Genomic DNA, 20,750 nt, shown 5'->3' on the forward strand with positions numbered 1-20,750 from the left:
GTATCCAACATCCTCTAAAATGTGTTTACATCCTAGATCGAGTGATAAGAAATAATTTAAACGTGCAATATCTGAAGCGTGACTATTTGGGCCACTTCTCTGCTTCCTTAACCCCATTGGCGTGGGCTTTTTTCCATGGGGTCGCATATTCTCATATCTCCCTTTGTGCTGGGAGCACGCAGCAGGATGCGCTCTAAGCACAGAGACCAGGTGCTCCCTGAGTCCCCCCCCCCCCCGGGCCCCGTCCTAATGATCGGGACCCAGAACGGCCGATTCCGGCTCGCCTGTTCGCTGTGATAGCCTCTGAGTGGTCAATCACTGTGAAGTCTGTCTCTGTGAATGGACAAGAGAGATACATTATTGTATCACTCTCTGTCCTTGTAGAGATGGAAAAAAAAAAGTGTGTGAAAAAAAAACAAAAAAAAACTAGATCAAGGTTTGATCTAGGTCAGTACCAGGGTTAGTGTTTGGGTCAGGGTCAATATTTTTTGGAGAGGAATTTTTTATTTTTTTTTAAATTAGTATCAGAGTCTGTGTGTTTTAGGCAGGATTAAAGCAGTTGTATACTCGCACATAAAAAGAAAAAAGAGAAAAAAAAACCCCTGCAAGGCAAAGGCATAATGACCTAGTATGCAGTGCATACTAGCTCATTATGAAATACTTACCTCAGAACAAAGCCCCCATATGGGAGCCCGGTCCACGTCGAGGGAGCCGACATCTTGCCCTTGGCATGTCTTCCTGGTTCGCGGCTGCGGCGCTGTGAGTGGCTTGAGCGGTGATGACCTCACTCCCACGCATGCATCCATAGCGCATGCGCTGCTGATGTCAGTGGCTGCATGCAAAGGGAATATCTCCTAAACCGTACAGGTTTAGGAGATATTAATTTTACCTACAGGTAAGCCTTATTATAGGCTTACCTGTAGGTAAAAATTACAAATTTGGGTATATAACCACTTTAAAAGTAGCAAGAAATATACAGTTAAATTTTAAAAGAATGTTTTGTTATTTTTTACTATTTTGGGACAATTTTCCTTTGATAATAAAAATAAAATCAAGACCTATCCAATATATTACAATTACATTTTTAAATGACAATTTAACACCAAATAAAAGCTCAATTTGTCCTGAAAAAAAAAAAAACCAAGGTATAATTCACCTGGAATGCGCAAAGTAGTTGATAATATGTACGATTTTACTAACACGTTAAAAATTTTAAAATCGGGCTTCGGCATTTAGATTTGTTGTACCCTTAGGTGTGAAGTGGTTAATTGTTGAGCCATGAACTTTGTCTCCTGCTTACCCCAACCAAACAAACAATCTGCATAAATGAACACCAGCACAACAAGTTTAGCATTAGCAATTTTTTTATTTTCTTTTTTTGTTGCATAGGAAATGCAGTATTTGCTTCCAGTAATCGTATTGTAATGTGAGAGTTGGTTGCAATAACGGCTTTGTACAAGAGTTAACTAATCCACACACCAGCTTGAAAGAAAAAAACAAAAAAAAACCTGTAGAGATTTAGTTGGATAAAAATGGATGCCCACAGTGATTCGCAACCAATTACATTTTTTCTTTTTTCATTTTCTATTTTTTTTTTTTCACAGAACACAGTAAAAAAAAAAAAAAAAAAAAATTGATAACAAGCATGAGTCAATACATGGTAAAAGGAGGCACAGAGAGCCTGATTCATAAAACAGTGACTTAACACAGGCACACAGGGCTGAACTGAAGATCATAAAAACACCTATTATGGGGCGATTAATTAAACACAAAGATAAGGGTTTAACATGGTCAAGAGCCAGCTTGTCTGCAGCACTCTCTTCGGTGAGAAATAAAAAAATAAAATAAAAGAAAAAATAAGTAGGGGACTGGAGATTCCCACGACTGCCAAATAGAGCCCACCTAATAAAGCTAACAATTACTCAATTCCTACCACAATCAAAAATTCTAAGGAGCTACCCTCACCCTCCCCTCTTCCCAAATGTTCACCTGCTCTCTCTGCACCCTTGACTTGTGGCCTTAATGTATAGAGTGTCTGACTTTTTACAAAAGAAAGGACAAGTGCTATACAAGGTTGATGGATTCTGGGAATTTGTGTCTCAATTATGTAAAGTGGTTTTAAAGGCTCAAAAAAGTGTTTCATGTTGTGCCAGCATTGTGTAGCATTGTGTCATGAAGGTAAAGTGTCATAAATTTCTAAGAGTGGTACAATTGTTACATAAATACAAGCAAATAGCATTGGAGGATTCTGTATTACATTTTTTAATTGCATAAAATGTTTTATTTAATTTGATACTTTTAATTCAGTTATGACATGGGAATACTAAAACAAACAAACAAAAAAAAAAAGGGAAAAATACTAAAATAAATATGAATTCTCAGTAATTGGGAAAAAAAAATTGTGCATAGGCTTTATTTTTTTTTTTACACTTCTCTGGAAAGTCAGTTAAAACAAAATAAAAAAATAGGAGATCTAATTTTTTTTTTTTTTTAATTGATGATAATTTTAGGATTGAGTTCAGTTTATTCTGAAACTGTTTCTGATAGGATTGAGTTCAGTTTATTCTGAAACAATTTCTAATAGGATTTAGGAGTTCAGTTTATTCTGAAACATTTTCTATGACCACAAAGATGCAGTCCAGATGATAGTTTAAGTACGTATTCTGATAAAGAGAATGAAAACGAATGGGACAGGTAAATAAAATTATTGGCCATAAAATAAAAAATGTGATGCAAAAAATGGCAGACCCAACAATTGGAACTGTGATGATGATGTCCATTTTATATAATACAGAATTCTGTACCTTAGCCTAAAAAATCTTCATATTACAAACTGTGAAAAGATGTATATATGTACTAAACAATATTGTCAGTTGCCATATCTGTTTTAAAGTTATACTTGATCGCCAAAGAGCAATATGGATTGCATGAATCGATCTTCCCTACTTGTTGTAACAGTTATACAAATTTACCTACAAAGGGCAGATAGACAAATAACACAGCAAATGAGCAATTTTTTTGTATTGTGTAGTGATAGTTTCAAATATTTCATGAATCAGGCCCAGGTTGTACAGAGCATAGTCATTGATTTCAAACACACAACAAAAACATAACATGTACGGTATATGCAGAACTTGTGTATGAAAACTATATATTTTTTTTAAAGATTTTTTATTTTTTTTTAATACGAGACATTCTGGTGTGAAGACAGGGAACACGATGTCTCACTGTTTCAGCCCAAATTCACCGGGTTTTAAAGTGAACCTGTGCTTTTGTCCTATACAGGTTCACTTAATTGTCACACTCTCCAGCTGCACATACTGGGCCTTTCTTTTGCTCTTCCACTGCTCTGAAAGGGATAAAATCGTATGCCCAAAGTCATGACTTGGCACAAGGCTGAAGACTTTCTCAACCCCCATGAGGCCAATCAACAGCGCTGTCGCATGGGTGCAAGGTAGAAAGCAGGTCACATGCACACCATTTTATGAAATACAAGATATTTCAATTTCCTGGTGCCAACATGGCAGCATACTACCACAAGTATGCTGCCAGGAAAGGAAAATGTATGGTAAGTACTTGACAGAATTTTCTATTTTCCTGGCGCCAACATGGCAGCACACATGTGGTAGTATGCTGTCATGGATAGGTGCCAGGAAAGGAAAATTATGGTAAGTATCTGATACAATTTTCCATTTTCCTCGTGCCAATATGGCAGCACACATGTGGTAGTATGCTGCCATGGGTTGCTGGCAGGAATGGAAAATGATGGTAAGTATTTGATCCAATTTTCCTGGCACCAACATGGCAACATACATGTGGTAGAATGCTGTTATGGATTAATGCCAGGTAAGAAAAATTATGGTAAGTATTTGATACAGTTTTCGATTTTCCTGGCGCCAACATGATAGCATACATGTGGTAGTATGATGCCATTCCATTTTCCTGGCACCAACATGGCAGCATACATGTGGTAGTATGCTGCCATGGATTGGTGCCAGGAAAGGAAAATTAGGGCAAGTATTTGATACGATTTTCCATTTTCCTAGCACCAACATGGCAGAATACATGTGGCAATATGCTGCTATGGATTAATGTTGGGTGAGGAAAATTAATATAAGTATTTGATCCAATTTTCAATTTTCCTGGCACTGACATGGCAGCATACATGTGTTAGTATGCTGATGTTCCAATTTCCTGGTGCCAACATGGCAGCATACATGTTGTAATATGCTGCCATTCCAATTTCCTGGTGCCAACATGGCAGCATACATGTGGTAGTATGCCGCCATGGATTGGTGCCGGAAAAGGAAAATTATTGTAAGTATGATACAATTTTCCATTTTCCTGGAGCTGACATGGAAGCATGTATGTGGCAGGATGCTGCCATTCAATTTTCCTGGTGTCATCATGGCAGCATACATGTGGTAGTATGGTGCCATGGATTGGTGCGGGGAAAGGAAAATTCCGGTAATTATTTGATGCAATTTTCTGTTTTTCGCTACTGGTGAGTGACAAGGAGAGCAAAGGAAAAGTGAGAATGTGCGGCTGGGATGGGTGGCAGCTAGTTGAACCTATCCTGCATGAGCAAAGCCCGCGTACACTTTAAATATTTTGCATTTTTAGTTTGTAACAGTGGCTCAGATAAAATACAGTTCCCCCTAAGATGTCGGTGAAAAAGAAAAATGACAAAAACGTCAGAAGTAATACTGAATTTAATTCAATATATATCTCCAAAATACTGAAAAACACCCAGAAAAAAAAAGAAAGATGAAAATTTGCATTCTTGTTGACATACATTAGAATTTACTGGGCATGAACGTAACCGGAAAGAACAAAAAAAAATAAGCTAACATAAGTAGTACTGGTAGAGGTTACTAAGCAGTATGGGATTGCATGCATAATTATTGTATGGTTATTTTACATCAGAAGATTTTGACTGATAGCAAAAGGCTCACGGTGTATAAATTTCTTATTTCAGAAGAGCATATAATACAGGTTTCACAGGCACTACATTTCGTAAATCGGTTATTTTGCTGGTTTTTTTTTCAAATATGTCATTCTGTCCTAAAGCTGGCATTTTCTTAAGTACAACTGAGAAAGGCTAGGACCGACTGAACGGAAATTAAAGGAAAAAAAAAATGGCTACCAAAAAGTTGATCATATCTGGAAAAGGGTAGTGCATAGTTTTTTTTCATGCAGATAAACACTGCTATGCGTTTGCATCCAAGAAGGCCTCAATACAGCCTAACTAGTCACGTCTATCGGTTGGACTACCTTAGCACTGTGTACTTTGCGTTAAAACATTTGGAAAAAAAAAATGTTCTAAACCATTGATGACAAACTTTTAGATGGTATATAACAGCCTTTAGGCGATCGCAAGGTTCATTAAAAAAACAAAAATAAATATTTTGAGTATTTTAATGCTAGCATGAAAATTAAAGTTCAAGGCTGGACAAAACTTTTATTTATTTTAAAAAAATGTTTGGAACAGAATGGGTTAGGATTAGAACCTTAGTCTAAGTTTTTACTTTGTCACCAAGCCTCCTGGCCTTGTAAACACTTCCTATTGCTCGAGAACAGGAAGGTAGGTCAAATCTTTCCAGTAGGAGTACAGACAACAAAAAAGCTGATGGAGGTTCCCTTTTTTCGCACTACTAAAAACAAACAAGTCTACACTGGAGAGCTCATAGTTCAGTGATGCCTTGACAAAACAGCAATAAAAAAAACATTTTATCAAGTTTTTTTTCCCTGCCTGTGTTCCTGTTAGGGAGATTCACTTCCTGTGTGTCACAGTGACACCGGGATAGATAGTGAGGGAAAACCTCCCCAATGGGAGCACAGATAGAACTCTGTTGTAGGTTCTAACCCTTCTCCATGCTACAAAAACAAAGTAACCGTGTGGCTGATTTACTAAAGGAGCAGAGCAAATTTCACTTTTCGTTTGTTAGGTGAACTCAATTTTTTTTTTTTTAAATCCTGTTTTTTATTTTCCTTTCACGTGGGTTATTTTTTGCAAAGTGAATTTCCCCCACGTTCACTAAGCTAAATAAAAAAATACCTTGGGAAAGCGGACATAATAGTGGTGCACCCAAATAAAAATTTGGTACCGAAAATTCAGGATGCACTTGAGCGTATGGTTTTTAAGAAATACATATATTTGTTATATATAATTGTGTTTGACTTTTTAATTAATATCATGAATTTACATGAATATGAATTTGTCGGCCATTAAAGGCACATTTTCAGCCGATAGGCTGCTTTCACACTGAGCAGTTTTAGAAAAGCTTTTGAGCTAAAAAGAAAACAAGAAAAGCTTACGGAAAATGTGTCCCGTTAAATTCTATGTATGTCTTCACACTGGTCCGGTGCGGTGTTAAAAATCCTGCTTGCTGAAGTTTCGGTGCATGTTTGGTCAGTTAAAAAATAACGTACCAAAAGCACACCTCCCTATTGAAAATGCAGCAAGAATGTGCATCATTTTGCCACGATTTTGCCATGCTTATGGTGCGTTTTTCATATGTCACGTGACTCAAAAACCACATAAAAAAAACAACATTGGTGCAGTTTTTGAGTCACATGACCTAAAAAGACCACACCCTAAGCATGGTAAAATCATGGCAAAATCACATGCGTTTTCGCTCGGCCATTATCGGCACCTTTTTTTTTCTATTGGTAAAACGCTAATAACCCTATTTTTGGCAAACATTTCGGTGCATCACTAGGACATCTACTACTATGTTCTTCTCCTTTAGTAAATCAGCAAAAATGTGTCCATTTGAAAGCTTTCCATTTACTTTTTGTCTTAGGATGGGAAGCTTCCCAACCAACGACCCATGCAGCAATAAAGACTAACCCCCCCAACAAAAATAAATAAAGTATTGGCTGGGATTTGAATAACCAATGACACTGTTGCCCATTTTATTTATTATGATGTGCAACAGTAGGCTATACACAAACAACTGCCATGTCCATCTCAAACAGTGAGGTTCAAGACAAATCAGGTTTTGTCTGTAGAAACCAATCAGATGTTTAAGTTTTTAGACAATGACAGCTAAAATCTGGTCAACTGCAATATGCAATACTCCATTGTACAAGGTCTTAAAATTAAGCCCCGTTAGCTTTTTTTTAAGCCCTTTAAATGATGGCAGTACATCTAAATGGTTTCCACTAAACCTCTCCTGCCAAAACAAATCCTGCAATAATTTTACAAAGATTTTTCTAAACTTTGTTCTACGGAGGCCTTGCAAACACCCTTAAAATAAAATCCTTACAAGAGACACAATGCATTCTCTATATTGTTCATTATTTAAACATATCACCACAAAAAAAGTACTGTTAAGTTGAAGCATTTCTTTAGCTCTTTGTATAGCTAAAAAAAAATAAAAATAATTGAATGCATTTAACACTGTCTTAGCAAGCTGCAAAAAAAGATTTAAGTATGATAAAACCAGCCTTGGGGGTCCGCATATTGCTGTGGGGGAGACTGGATATTGTGAACAGCAAAAGTGTGTTCCATTGCCTATAATGTATCTTTCACTGGAGGAAGCCATTTTAAAGGTGGGAACAATACACACTCAATCGGTTCTGTTTATACCCTAATGGGAGTAACTGGGAGTAAGTTTAGGGAAACTACTGCTTGCCCTCGTGGCACAGTCAGTCCTGGACTATAGGCTGGGTGGGGGGGGGGCGCAAAGCTGCAGTCTCTTTGCCCCAGCGAGGGTTATTTGAAGGTCTCTGCATGCAGAGGCTTATAATAAAGCTTCCCTATATACTTTAACATCACAAGGAGAGACCTAAGACACCTAGGTAATGGCACAACTGTTGTGAATGCATGATAATGATGCATTTGCTCCGCCAGGCCAAAGAGAACTTTGGTGATTTCCTGGGGTGCAGTTTCTGAAATACTGGTCCATTACTTCTTACATACTGAGAAAAAAAATATTTAAAGGATGGGCAGCAGTGTAACTAATTTTTCAAATTAAAAAGAAAAAAAGTGAGGACTGGCCTGGGATGTGCAGCAACAAAAGCATATAAACACACGTCTAATGCCAGAGAACTTAAGAATAAACCTGAAAGGTGTATAATCATAAAAAAAATATTCTAATTGAGCAGGCATTAAATAGAAGGTAGCTTAGGCATTGCAAATTATCCTCCCTTTGAGAATATTTTCCAATGCAGTTATTTCAGTTCTTTACATCAGCAAAGTGCATTTAGGAGCACAGAAAAATAATAATAAAAGGTCACTTTAAGAATGGCAGCGTTAAAGGTAGAGCTTGCCACGTCTACCTATTTTTGTAGTGTTCTAGTTATCACAGCTTCTGATTCAACGCACACCTCTGTCATAAGATTGAATTTGTTTTTACAATGCAATAGACTCTTAACATTTTTATGGTGCAATGTACAATTTGCACCTTTTTATGTCATTAATAAAATGTAAACATTATCTCACTTTATGAAAAGGCATCAATTGTTAAGTATTTTCTCTTTTATGTATCTTTTTTCGTTCTATTAAATTACTGAAATAGTTATAGGAATTATTTTTTTTCTCCCTAAATTGCACATTTACGGTTTTCTGATTTATTTTATATTTTTCTTGGCTGTAATAAATTTTTTCATATCAATAATATCAGTATAACTGATGTCTATCATTTGAATGTCGTCAATATACCTTGTTTATCTTACAGAATGCAAGTGAACAGACATATTCATTGTTATCATTTTTTATTTCTCTTTGTAGGAATTTGCCAATAATATCAGTATAACTAGAACTGATAAATGTCCATCTTTTGAATGTCGTCGATATACCTTGTTTATCTTACAGAATGTAAGTGAACAGACATATTCATTGTTATAGCTTTTTCATATTTGTAGGAATTTTAAAATAACCAAATTTCTCAGAAATGAGAACAGATATACTTTGTTAGTTAGTGCGGGCCTGTGTTATTACTGTGCATTGCAAACATTACAAAAATAGTGTGTTTAACTGGCTGGTCAAAATCTAATTTAAAAATCAGGAGAAAATGTTAACTTTGAGTGCAAATTTCAACATAGGAATCTAATTATAAAATGAATATATAAAATATTGACTATATTAATGGATTTGATTCTACTCATATGTATTATATTGTTTTATGCAGAACTTTTAGTCTGCTTTATATACTCTAAAGGAAGATCCATATTTAATGTAACTTGAAAAAAGGCAATTTAAATAAACACAAAGCTTAATTACACTGAATTGTATAATTTGATGTTTTTCATTTATGTAATGCTATATTACTCAACAATGTAGTGTCTATTCTATGCTGCACACCTAGCGTTTACTGTGCGTTTGTCAAATGTTAGAATTTTTTTTTAAACTGAATATACACGCCCTTTGACCTTGCAGTACTTTTAATATGATGGCAGAAGTAACAAAACTGAACTTATGAGTTTTAATACTTGACACAATTTTGTTGTTCAACATCCTTGACTACCTTTTAATGCTTTAAAGCCTTTAAAACATTTTTTATTTATTTATTTTGAAACATGTCTTCTAAAATCCTTAATGTAAGAGTCAGACTTTTAGTGAGAAAAGAATACAGTATTCCTGTATATTCCATTTAAAATGGTTATTTAGTGGCCCATACTTCTCAAGTATAGGAAAATGTTATACTACTGAGAAAAAAAAAAGTTGTATTTAAATACATACGTACAGGAAACGGGAAAGTTTTAACTTAAATCCAGTTCCCGAAAGCATAACAAAAAAAATAAAAATAACATATCCCTCAACCTAACCCTCCCATGACAAAAAAAAAATCTAAAAATGCTGCCATTTATAACAAACAATCAGAAAAATCTGCAAGGCTAAGTCGACAGAAAATTGTCCTCATTTAAACAACATTACAAAAGACCTGCATTATAAAATAGGGTAGAATAAATCAGTGTATTCATTAAAACTATACAACATACAAATTACTCATCTGAGTGGGCAGTTATGCTCTCTTTGCAACCATGTCTACAACACACACGAAAATCCACAAAAATATAACCAAAAAAACAAAAAAAAAAAAAAAAAAAAAACCTAACTACAACTGCCCAAGACTATTGCTTAGTTTGCATGGTTTATAAAAGGGTGCATTTGTATTGTATGTACAACCAATTTTCTGGTAACGCCTTGACTTATAGCAAGGATTTTGACAAAACGTTTGTCTAGGCTTTTATTTCCCTTCACTGTGAAGCACTGCAAGCTGCTATTTAGTGCACATATGTCATAAGGTAATGCCCAGCTAAGTGCTATAGGGAAGGCAAAGGATGCTGGATACACAAAATGGACACAATTCACTAATACACACACACACACAATACAACTACTCAACCACATATCAGATACATATGAAAAAATCCAAAAAACATTTTATTCATTTATTCTTTTTTTTTTTTTCTTAAATAGAGAGAACCGGTAAACATTTTTTTTTTTCAGAAGTTGGAAGTTTTTTAAAAACGTGCATATAAAAAATGGGCATTATGACCTCTTTCTTGTTGATGTGAGTTGATTGCTGTCTGCTAATAAAAATTGGGTGTGGGATATCTAAGGAAAAAGGAACTCAGGTTTTTTTTTTTTGTTGTTGTTTTAAGGCTTGCTTGTGATAGGTTGTAACACACACACCACACGAAAAAAAAAAAAAAAAATTGCTCAAAGCAGGGTACAGCTTAGTGCTTCACAGTCTGACTGCTTCTCTAAGAGCCCCTCCTGCATGTGCATTCGTAGTCACAAAGGTACGATGACTAAACATCTAACATACTGCGTCAAGTACAGCACCAACCAACTTTGGTCAAATAAAAAAAATAAAAAAAATAAAAGTCTAATAAAATTTGCTAAGCTTTGACTACATGATATAAGCAGGTATTGCATATTTTCATTGATCAGGGAAAGTTAAAAAAAATAAAAATAAAAGGAAGACTAAATAAATTGTCACAATGCAGCAAACATCCCCCCAAAATACTGATCTCCTACGCAAAATAGCACAGACACAACAAGACTAAGCACACTACTCCTACAGGTGGGATTGAACTAAAATCTATATCTACAAAGTGGAGCCTGCAATGCCTGACATAAAAGTCACATTTACAAGAAAAAAAAAAAAAAAGTGTCTCCAAAACGTGTGTCTGGGGAATCTCCTCCCCCCACTATCTATATAAGGAACATGTGCAACAATTCCACAAATAATCGCTATCCAGGGCAAAGGCACATTGATATGGAATTTATTTCATCTTCGTGCAAATTAACCTATTGGATGCTTAAGAGGCCTCCCAACGTATTGCGAATACAATCCAAGGTCCTCCCATGCACCCAAAAGCATTACAAACAAAACAAAAACAAAAAAAATAACTACCTAAAAAAATAATAATAATAATAAAATGAGGAGCAAAGTGTCTTCCCAAGAATTTGTGGACATGATTGTATAGGACTGTAGCAAAAGCCCTTATTAGGACTAAACAGACTGAACACACACAGTTTAACTCCTTCATTGCCAAAAGGGACATGTGGGCCTTCTTTTGGCAGCATTGGGATAGGGTAAAGAAAAAAAAAGTAAAAAAAAAAAAAAAAAAAAAAAAAAAAAAAAAAAGGCAAGTGCCTGGAATAGGGATTAAAATGTCTTGTCTTAATGCACTCTACTTTATCCTACTTTAAGTATATAAAAATGAATTACTAACACTAAACATGCAGAGATTTTTTTTTTCTGACTGACAAATATGCCAAGCAGAAAGTATATAATATATGTATAGTATAGGAAACCGCCTTTAAGTTGCATGCGAAGCAAAGGGACGCTTCGCTGTCTTGTAGAAAATAAATCAAGTGTATCCTGTTTATTTAGGTTTTGATTTTTTTTTTTTTGTTATTTTTAATATTTTATTTTTTTTAGTACATAACATACATAGCGTCTATGATCCAATTTACTTTTTTTTCAGCAAGTGCTGCGACTCTCCCTCCCCTAGATCAATCAGTGTTTGAAGCCCAGAGGATACAAGTGATGGGAAAAAAAAAATCATATGGATAAAATCTGGACATCTATAAAGATCCTGAGGCATTTGACTAAATCCTATATTGGGAAAATGTGACATTTGACTGAATTGGCATACCCACTAATAGTGACTTTAGCTTATAAAATTAACAGATACTATGATTTCATTTTTTTTTTTTTTTTTTAGTTATGTGCTTTGATAACAGAAAAAAAAAATGATTACTTAGCGTTTAATGTAGTTAACATATTGTGGTAAAAGCACCATTATGTTTTATAATATATATTTTTTTTTTTACATTTTCATTTTTAAGGGATACAAGTTTAACAATAAAAAACATAAAAAGCAAAAATAGCTCCCCTTTCTTTTGCAAGGCTGTTTTTTTTTCTTTTTTTTTTTAACCCCGATAGTTTAGAGTCCTGGGGGTGGTAGGACTTGGAAAACAAAAATAGAATTTTCAACAATCTCTATCTTACAAAGATATTTACCTATCCAATGAAATTGCACTTTAATCAATCCAAATATGATTGTTTTGATTTTGTTCCTGTCAGTTTCTGTCAATACAGACCATCTTCCCCATTTCTGCGTAATTGTTGAAAATTTGTCTCAGAAAAGCTTATTTGCAAGTGCAGCATATTTATTTTATTTTTTTTTCCTTACATAGAGTAATAATAGTCCTGGACTGTTTTCTTTTTCTTTTTTTTTTTCTTTCATTGCTCTGCAACTCGGATGAAAATAAATGTTAACAGTTTCCTGGTGGGTGATGGATGTGACTAATCCTTGTCAGAAAGAAGGGTGGACATTTTGTGATATGTTAACGCAAAACAGTTTGTCGCAGTCGTGTCCAGTAATATAATTTTTGCCACCTCCGCACTGGGTCAAACGATAAAAAAAAAAAAAAAAAAAAAAAAATATTAAAAAGGTGCAGTTCTCCTTATTTAGTTTTACACATGTTGTGTGATTTTCTTTTTTTCTTTCTCACAAATCCTTTTAAGTGTAGTAGCACTCGAAATGGGGAAAAACAGTGGAGGCACTAGACCACAACTGGGTTGATTTCCACGGTCTCTGAAATAAATGTAGTGTGGTCATAGTACTAGTCGAAGTTCATATTCAGTTATACGGTACATTGTATATTAGAGTGCTTTATTATTTTTTTTTTCCTTTATAGGGACTATTCCACCAGAACTCCTCGAAAGGGTCGCAACTGTGGATGCACAGAAGGAGTGGCTTTGCAAAAAAAAAAAAAAAAAAAAAAAAGGCCGGGTTTCACAATGAGTGTTTTTATAGCAAGTCAAAAACATAATCGGCCTAAGGCTACCAGGAACCACCTAATATTTATGCTACCAATTAAAACACTTCAAATGCTGTGAATCCCAACTTTTGCCATTGGGAACTTTCTTGACACCCCCAAAGGTGAAGAAAAAAAAATGAAAGTAAAAGAAATAAGGCTGATTTAATGATGGTATCTGCCATGCGACCACTTATGATAGTTCTTCTTCGATGCTGTTCTGCTGTGAGTTTTCCCCTTCCTCTGGCGCCAAGTGACTAGGCCAAGTTGCCGTTGGTGTCTTCAAATGTTACAGAGATGAGAAGGGGCAGGTGGTCTGTCGGGTGGGCGATAGAAAACTGTGACCTTTATCCCAGGTACCAGGACTGCAATGACAAAAAAAAATACAATTTTATTTTTTACAATTATTTTTATTTTAATGTTCTTTTAGTATCAATAGCTAATTCTACTTTCCCGTTATTTTAATGAATATTCCAGACTTAAAAAATAGAAAAAATGACTTTTGAAAATACAGAAACCAATGGGTTAGAATTTAATTGCAAAGATGTGACTAAGTGTGCAGAAATATTTAAATAATTGTAATTGTTTGTATGTATTGTCTGAGTTTGTAGTAGTAGTAGTAGTGTTTGTTGGATAGTCCTTGGGGCACTATTCCAATGATAGGGCACCATTCTCCCTACTGACACCACCAATGGGGCACTATTCCTCCCATTATAACCAATGATCAGGAGCAGCCCTGAGCGCACGGGCGCCACCCTCTTATCCATACGTCCGGCTCCTTGCAGGACATCAGGCGCATGAATTACTGTAGCGGGGTGTTTTTTTTAAGCACCTGATTAGAGCCAGAAGCTCTAATAGGCTTCACAATAGGGTAGGCTCTGGATGCAGAGCTTTGTGTCCAGAGTCCACCCAGGTGTGTTGCAATAGCGAATAAATATTCGCTATTGTAACACTGATCCTCCTCCTGTCCAATCAGGAAGCAGGTCTGAGACCGACTGGCTGAAAGGGCAGGTGATCCTATTTGACGCCTAAGAGGAGGGGAAGAGATGCACGGTGGAAGCGAGAAGGAGAAGACACAGGAGCCCGATGCCTGCCACTGCCTGATGCCCGTCTCTGCCCTTACACACTGTATCTTCACTCTAAGCTGGCCTCCCCCATCAGTCCATCGTTACTTTATATCCATTAGATCTGCACAGACCCTGCCCTTAAAAGAAAATTATGACTTTCTAAAACAAAAAAAAACCTTATACTCACATAGGTGGATGCAGCATCGATCCAGTGCTGCCTCTGTCCCCCGCGGCTTTGTAGTGAGAACTGAGCAATCAAACACTGCTGATCCCTCAGTTCTCCCCTTTACTCTGAGCAGAGAGTCAGGACTGTCAGTGACAGGCTCTCTGCCCCTCCATTGCCCACTAGAGCGCTGGGCTGTGGACGGGGTGCGAGGGCCTGGCCCCCGGCTCTCAGCGGATCTCCAGTCCAGGGTTCTGGGTGAATCACGACCATATGGTTGGGATCTTTTCAGAGCCTGGACCAGGCTTGTGATAAGCCCACTGTTAGCTGAAAACAGGTCAAAGGAGTGTAGAACAAACTCCTGTGATCCATAGGAGAAGAATAGCCCAAAAAAACTTTGTCTATACCTCTCCTTTAACCCTACTGAACACCTTTTGGGGAGAATCAGAAATGGCAATTGAAAGTCAGGTCTTCTCGTCCAACATAACTGACCTCATAATTGCTTGTTTGGCTAAATATGGACAAATTTCACAGATACACTTCAAAATCCTGTGGAAAGCCTTCCAAGGGGAGTGGAGGCTGTTATAGCCACAAAGGGAAGCAAATCCATATTAATACCCATGGGTCAGAAATGAGATGTCCTACAAGCTTCGAAACATATGTTGGTCAACTTTTGGTCAACTTTTCTTGCAGGGTGCGATCGTTTTGGCAAGCATAAAATATTCTGTTCTGTACTACCTCCTCAATACCTCTGATTAACAACTGCTGTATCTGAGCCAATGAGGAGGCAAAGTATCAGGACAGCAGCTGCTCTCGTGTACTTCGCTGGATCAAGGTCAGACTTAGGTACTTAGGTAAGTATTGGGGGGGGGGGGGGATGCATGAAAGTAAAAAACCTTCAGCCTTTACAACCACTTTAAACCGAGTTTGCTGACCCCTTGAAAGAATGACTGCAATGAAAGAAAGACCGTCAGACAGGACTGATAACATTATTTGAGATTTCAGTGCAGCCTTACCTACAGATTCGAGGAAGTTAGGAGCTCACAAATTTTCTGGCAGGAGCAGGTATATTTTTGCACAGATATAAGAAAACACTTTCAATGGTATATTTAAAAGACCAAATAAGAGGAGTTCATTGCTGGAATATACATACACTTTTTAAGGCTTAACTTTTCTCAAAAAAGGTGCCTATGACACTATTACCTTTTGCAGTAATTATATTACATACATTGGTTATTCCATTCCTCCTGTCCCCCTTTCTGCAGCGTATGTGCATTCAGCTCCAAATTCCAGACATCTTTCTGATTGCACAAAGCTAGCTGCTGTTGTCTGGATGACACATCCTCAGCAGCCTGGAATCCCATGATAACTTGGCCCTGGCTAGGAGCCTTAGCAGTCCCTGACTTCCTGAGTCACTCCAGTTCTGCCAAGTAGGACAGTTAGGGGAAAAAAAAAAACATGGGCCGAGTTGTGTCATCATTTGGTCAACCTTGGATTTCAGGAACCATGAAGGTCAAAGACATAGCCGGAGGCCACTGGCATATATCTGTAGAGAGGGGAATGAATGTAGGTAGCAGTATAGGCAAAGTCATACCTTAAATTTGTTGGCAAATAACTTCACGATTAAAAATTGTTAGCCAAACCTCCAGTTCTCCCCTCTGACGGAATTCGAGAGTCTGCTTAGAAGGCCCATCCCCTAGGAGTATGATTTTTACGTACTTACCAACTTTTAATTACAGACCTATCCCCGTCCGGGCCACGGCACTTCTATATGCGTAAATGGGAGCACACCTTGGGCAAGGAGCTACCCTTGAAAACGTGACAACTTATTTGGTCACAGGCCTCCAAGAGCTCTACTTGTACCTTGTACGAGGAGAATCAACATTGGATACTCTATCATTGATATCAAACCCCGGACCTACTCCATTCCATATATCCTACTGCCGATCTCCAGTGCTGGCACATGCAGACGTGGGTACGTTATATCATATTTTCTGGACATGTTCTCTAATCACCCCTTCCATTCCCTACTCCATTCCATCTTTGGCTCCTGGGTGCCTTTCAATCCTTAAACTTTCCTTTTTGGGCCACCCCCCCCTCTCTAAACTGGCTAGAAAGCTCCATGCGCATGTAGTAACTGCCGCATGATGCTTGGTTGCCCTTAAGTGGAAGAAACGAGAACCTCCCTCTATGGTTGATTTGCACTCCAGGATCAAAGATGTGAAACAGATGGAAAACCTGACCACTTCAATGAATGACACTCTTGATGCCCATAACAGGGTTTGGGAACTGTGGAATCTGTAAAGGCCTTACACACGATCTGACTTTTTGACAACAAACATGCAAATTAGCTGTTTTAAGGCAACATCCGACCGTGTGTACGCTCCATCCAGCAAACGTTTTCGGTTTTCATCGTACAAATGTTGGCTGTGCGAACAGACAAACTTTTCAACAACATAAGTCCGATGGAGCAAAGTGTACAGAAAACCATCAGACTTTACAAACACGCATGCTCAGAACCAATGCAAAAGATCAGACCACAATACAGAAGTTGAACAAAGGTGGCGGTAAAGAGCAGAAAAACCACGTGATTTGTTGAAAGTTGGCTGAAAAAGTCAGATCGCGTGTATGCTTAACAAGTTCGGGGCCAACGCCCTTTGTACAAAAGTCCACAGGAAAGTTTGTATGAAGTCCGATTGTGTGTATGAGGCTTTAGAATCCCCCTCAACCTGAAGTCTTCTAAAATTGGTGGCGCCCTGTGTGGGAGGTGACTCTAGTCTTTGGAGGGGTCCTGGTGTGGGTGGTTGCTCTTTACTATTTTCTCTTTTCTTTTCTTCTCTTTCTACCTTTGTCTTGCTCTATTGTATTCCTTTTCTTTTTTGGTTTTGGCCATAGTGCTCATTTCAGTGCTTTTACCCACTCTGATACATGCCATTAGGTAGTTGTGATGTAGTTTTATATTGTCTCCATCTACAGGATCTACATGTCTTATTCCAATTTTTCATGTGATTGCAATGTCAGTGGCCACTTATTGGCTTTTGTCATGGATATTATTTTGCATTTTTTTTGTTTTTATTGTTGAAAATTAATAAAACTGTCAGGTAAAAAAAAAAAAAAAAGTTGTTGGCCAAGCTGGTTTTCAATATTTTCATGGAAGCTAAGTATTTATTAGACACAATTTGCAACACCATCAATGCGTTTCATGGCTATAATGGCCACTTCATCAGGGTCTGTGTGTGACACGCTTTAAGAGCCGCAAATCCATTTTACACTCTTTATTTACACTTATCTAAATACCTGAAGCTTCTTCCTCCAGGGTTCTGTGCTGGGACCAATCCTGTTTATTTTTTTCAAAAACAAGCGGAGGATGGGATAAACAGTTCAATCTCTGTATTTGTGGACGATACTAAGCTAAGCAGGGCAATAACTTCTCCGCAGCATGTGGAAACCTTACAAGAAGATCTGAACAAATGAATGGGGTGGGCAACTACATGGCAAATGAGGTTCAATGTAGAAAATTTTTTAATAATGCATTTGGGTGGCAAAAATATGAATGCAAACTATACACTGGGGGGAGAACCTCTGGGGGAATCTAGGATGGAAAAGGACCTGGGGGTCCTAGTAGATGATAGGCTCAGCAATGCCAAGCTGCTGCTAAGAAAGCAAACAGACTATTGGCATTAAAAAGGGGATTAACTCCAGAGATAAAACGATAATTCTCCCGCTCTACAAGACTCTGGTCCGGCCGCACCTGGAGTATGCTGTCCAGTTCTGGGCACCAGTCCTCAGGAAGGATGTACTGGAAATGAAGCGAGTACAAAGAAGAGCAACAAAGCTAGCAAAGGGTCTGGAGGATATTAGTTATGAGCAAAGGTTGCGAGCACTGAACTTATTCTCTCTGGAGAAGAGACTCTTGAGAGGGGATATGATTTCAATTTATAAATACCGTACTGGTGACCCCACAATAGGGACAAAACTTTTTTAGCAGAAGGAACTTTAACATGACACGTGGCCACTCATTAAAATTAGAAGAAAAGAGGTTTAACCTTAAATTACGTAGAGGGCTCTTTACTGTAAGAGCGGCAAGGATGTGGAATTTCCTTCCACAGGCGGTGGTCTCAGCGGGGGGGGCATCAATAGTTTAAAAACTATTAGATAAGCACCTGAACGACCGCAACATACAGGGATATACAATGTAATACTGACATATAATCACACACATAGGTTGGACTTGATTGTCTTTTTTCAACCTCACCTACTATGTAACTATGTAACCTGTGGCCCTCCAGATATTGCTGTGTTACATGTCCCATCATGCCTCAGCCTTTGGTAGTCATGCTTTTAACTGGCAGCCTTGCAATGCCTCATGGGACTTGTAGTTCTGCAGAAACTAGAGGGCCACCAGTTTGAGACCCCTGTCTTAGAGCATGGGCTCTCAACCTGTGGTCCTCCAGCTGTTGCGGAACTACAAGTCCCATCCTGCCTTTGAGGGTTATACTTTTAACTAGCAGCCTTGCCTCATGGGACTTGTAGTTCTGCAGCAGCTCGAGGGCCACAGGTTGAGCATCCCTGTCTTAGGGACTTTATAACTGGACTTATTTCACCCTTGGGGGTGCCACTAACCTGTGTGCGCCACTTGCCTTTTCCCTTTGGAAGAGGAAAAGGCAACACAAAGAGAATCAGTTGTGCTGCAGTGACTTGGTATTAGCCTCTTGCAGTCCCTGTACTGCAAAACCCAGACTGGGAAATAAAGAAGCAGCACAAGGAGCCAATCAGTCATACTGCAATGCTAGGAGCAAGCTGATAGGAGGAAGCAAAGATGAGCTCATCAGTCTGCTGCTTCTCCTTTCACTGTCCAGTCACAGACTGGGGAAGGGACGAAACCCGCAACACTTCTGCAGCAGAGAAAGGTCAGGTCTCCTGCCCTGCCAAACAGGGCTGTGCTGCATGGCAGGGCTGTGTAAATCTCAGGATTGGATGGACAGAAACACAAATCCTTTGGCAGGTAAAGCAGCTCCGTTATCCATACTTTGCCTGGAGTTGAGCCTTAATGGAGTTGTTAAAAAAGTTTCAAATCATTTTCAGACTCTCCCAGCGCTCCAGAGGACCTAGCAGCCCGGATCCTCGCCCCTTCCGACCCATGAATGGACTTTCTGTGTGTAAACAACCTGCAGCGTTCAGTTCTGTTGCACAGCGTCCATTTTTGCTCAAATCCTTAAGTAGCTGACACCCCCCCCCCCCCCCTCCTTCCTGCAGCATGTTTCCTGCACCGCTCTTTAAAAGGAAAGTAAAAAGAAGAAGAAAAAAAGTAAAATAAATAAAAAAAAGTTTCTTCCTATTCAGTTTGTGCCTTGCAGACAAGGTTACCCCAGAGCAGAGCTGTAATCCTTCACTGAAATAGGCTTTATTGATTACTCGAGGTCTATTGTTCACTTTTCAACTCCCCCAAGTTCAAGTTCACATTGCAGTGTTACATCATGTCTGGTTGCTAGCGGCAACCAGACAGGACTAGACGTGACTTCCATTACCAACGAACCCTTCCCCCCCCCCCCCCTGCAATTCCTTTTTTTTTTTTGGACTCTGACGTTGCAAAGCCCACTGCAAACATTGAAGTATTCATTTTGGTTAAATTATGACCCCCACCGCCGGCAAAACCAGTGGGGACCCCACACTTGTGTGTTTAATTAATCTGTCTTCCCCCGGCACTTTGGAAAAGTTAGACAAAGGGCCAATTATTTGGTTTTGCTTTGAGGACTTTTAACAGGGGGTCTATTTGCATGGGAAAATAAAGTAGAAGATTCCAATGAGAAGTTGAGGATTCCCCCCCCCCCCTCTTTTTTTTTTTTTACCCTCTCCCCTTTCATTCCCCCCCCAACAACATTTTTCGGAAATACTTTTGCCTCTTAAAGAAGAGGATGTGAGCTGCGATTCAGCAACACCAATCAGCTTCATGACATGTTTAAATTTAAATGCTAAGCGCATACTCTCGGAGTTACTTTAAAGGTTAGTTTTTAATCAATAGAAGGTGCTGAGTAGGGAGTTTTATTTTAGCTGTGCAGTGCAGCTCTGCAGCCTTTTGTCTGGTGAGACGGCGTTTTAAAACTTTTTTTTTTTTATCCCCTCCCTCCTCGTTGCTGAAGACGGATCTTGCAGCTCTGTGCAGACATTGGAGTTCTATTGCACCCTGGGGTAGGAGTGCATCAGTCTTCTTTTACGGTAGCTTATTTTTTTG

General features: G+C 38.2%; 1 protein-coding gene across 11 annotated transcripts in view; it reads right to left on the minus strand.

The window, feature by feature from the left end:
• Positions 1-1,346: 1,346 nt before the first annotated feature.
• Positions 1,347-20,750, minus strand: part of NFIA (nuclear factor I A) — a 715,521-nt gene continuing 696,117 nt past the window's right edge. For all 11 annotated transcript variants that reach the window (XM_077450586.1, XM_077450593.1, XM_077450590.1 and 8 more), the window contains one exon: positions 1,347-13,653. In XM_077450586.1, coding sequence (XP_077306712.1) covers positions 13,636-13,653 — 18 coding nt within the window. In that variant the 3' untranslated portion in view covers positions 1,347-13,635. The remainder of the gene's footprint in view (positions 13,654-20,750) is intronic.

This window comes from Lithobates pipiens, unplaced genomic scaffold, assembly GCF_037356315.1.
Source record: "Lithobates pipiens isolate NorthernLeopardFrog02 unplaced genomic scaffold, aLitPip1_a1.2 Scaffold_23, whole genome shotgun sequence".
NCBI classification, from domain to species: Eukaryota; Metazoa; Chordata; class Amphibia; order Anura; family Ranidae; genus Lithobates; species Lithobates pipiens.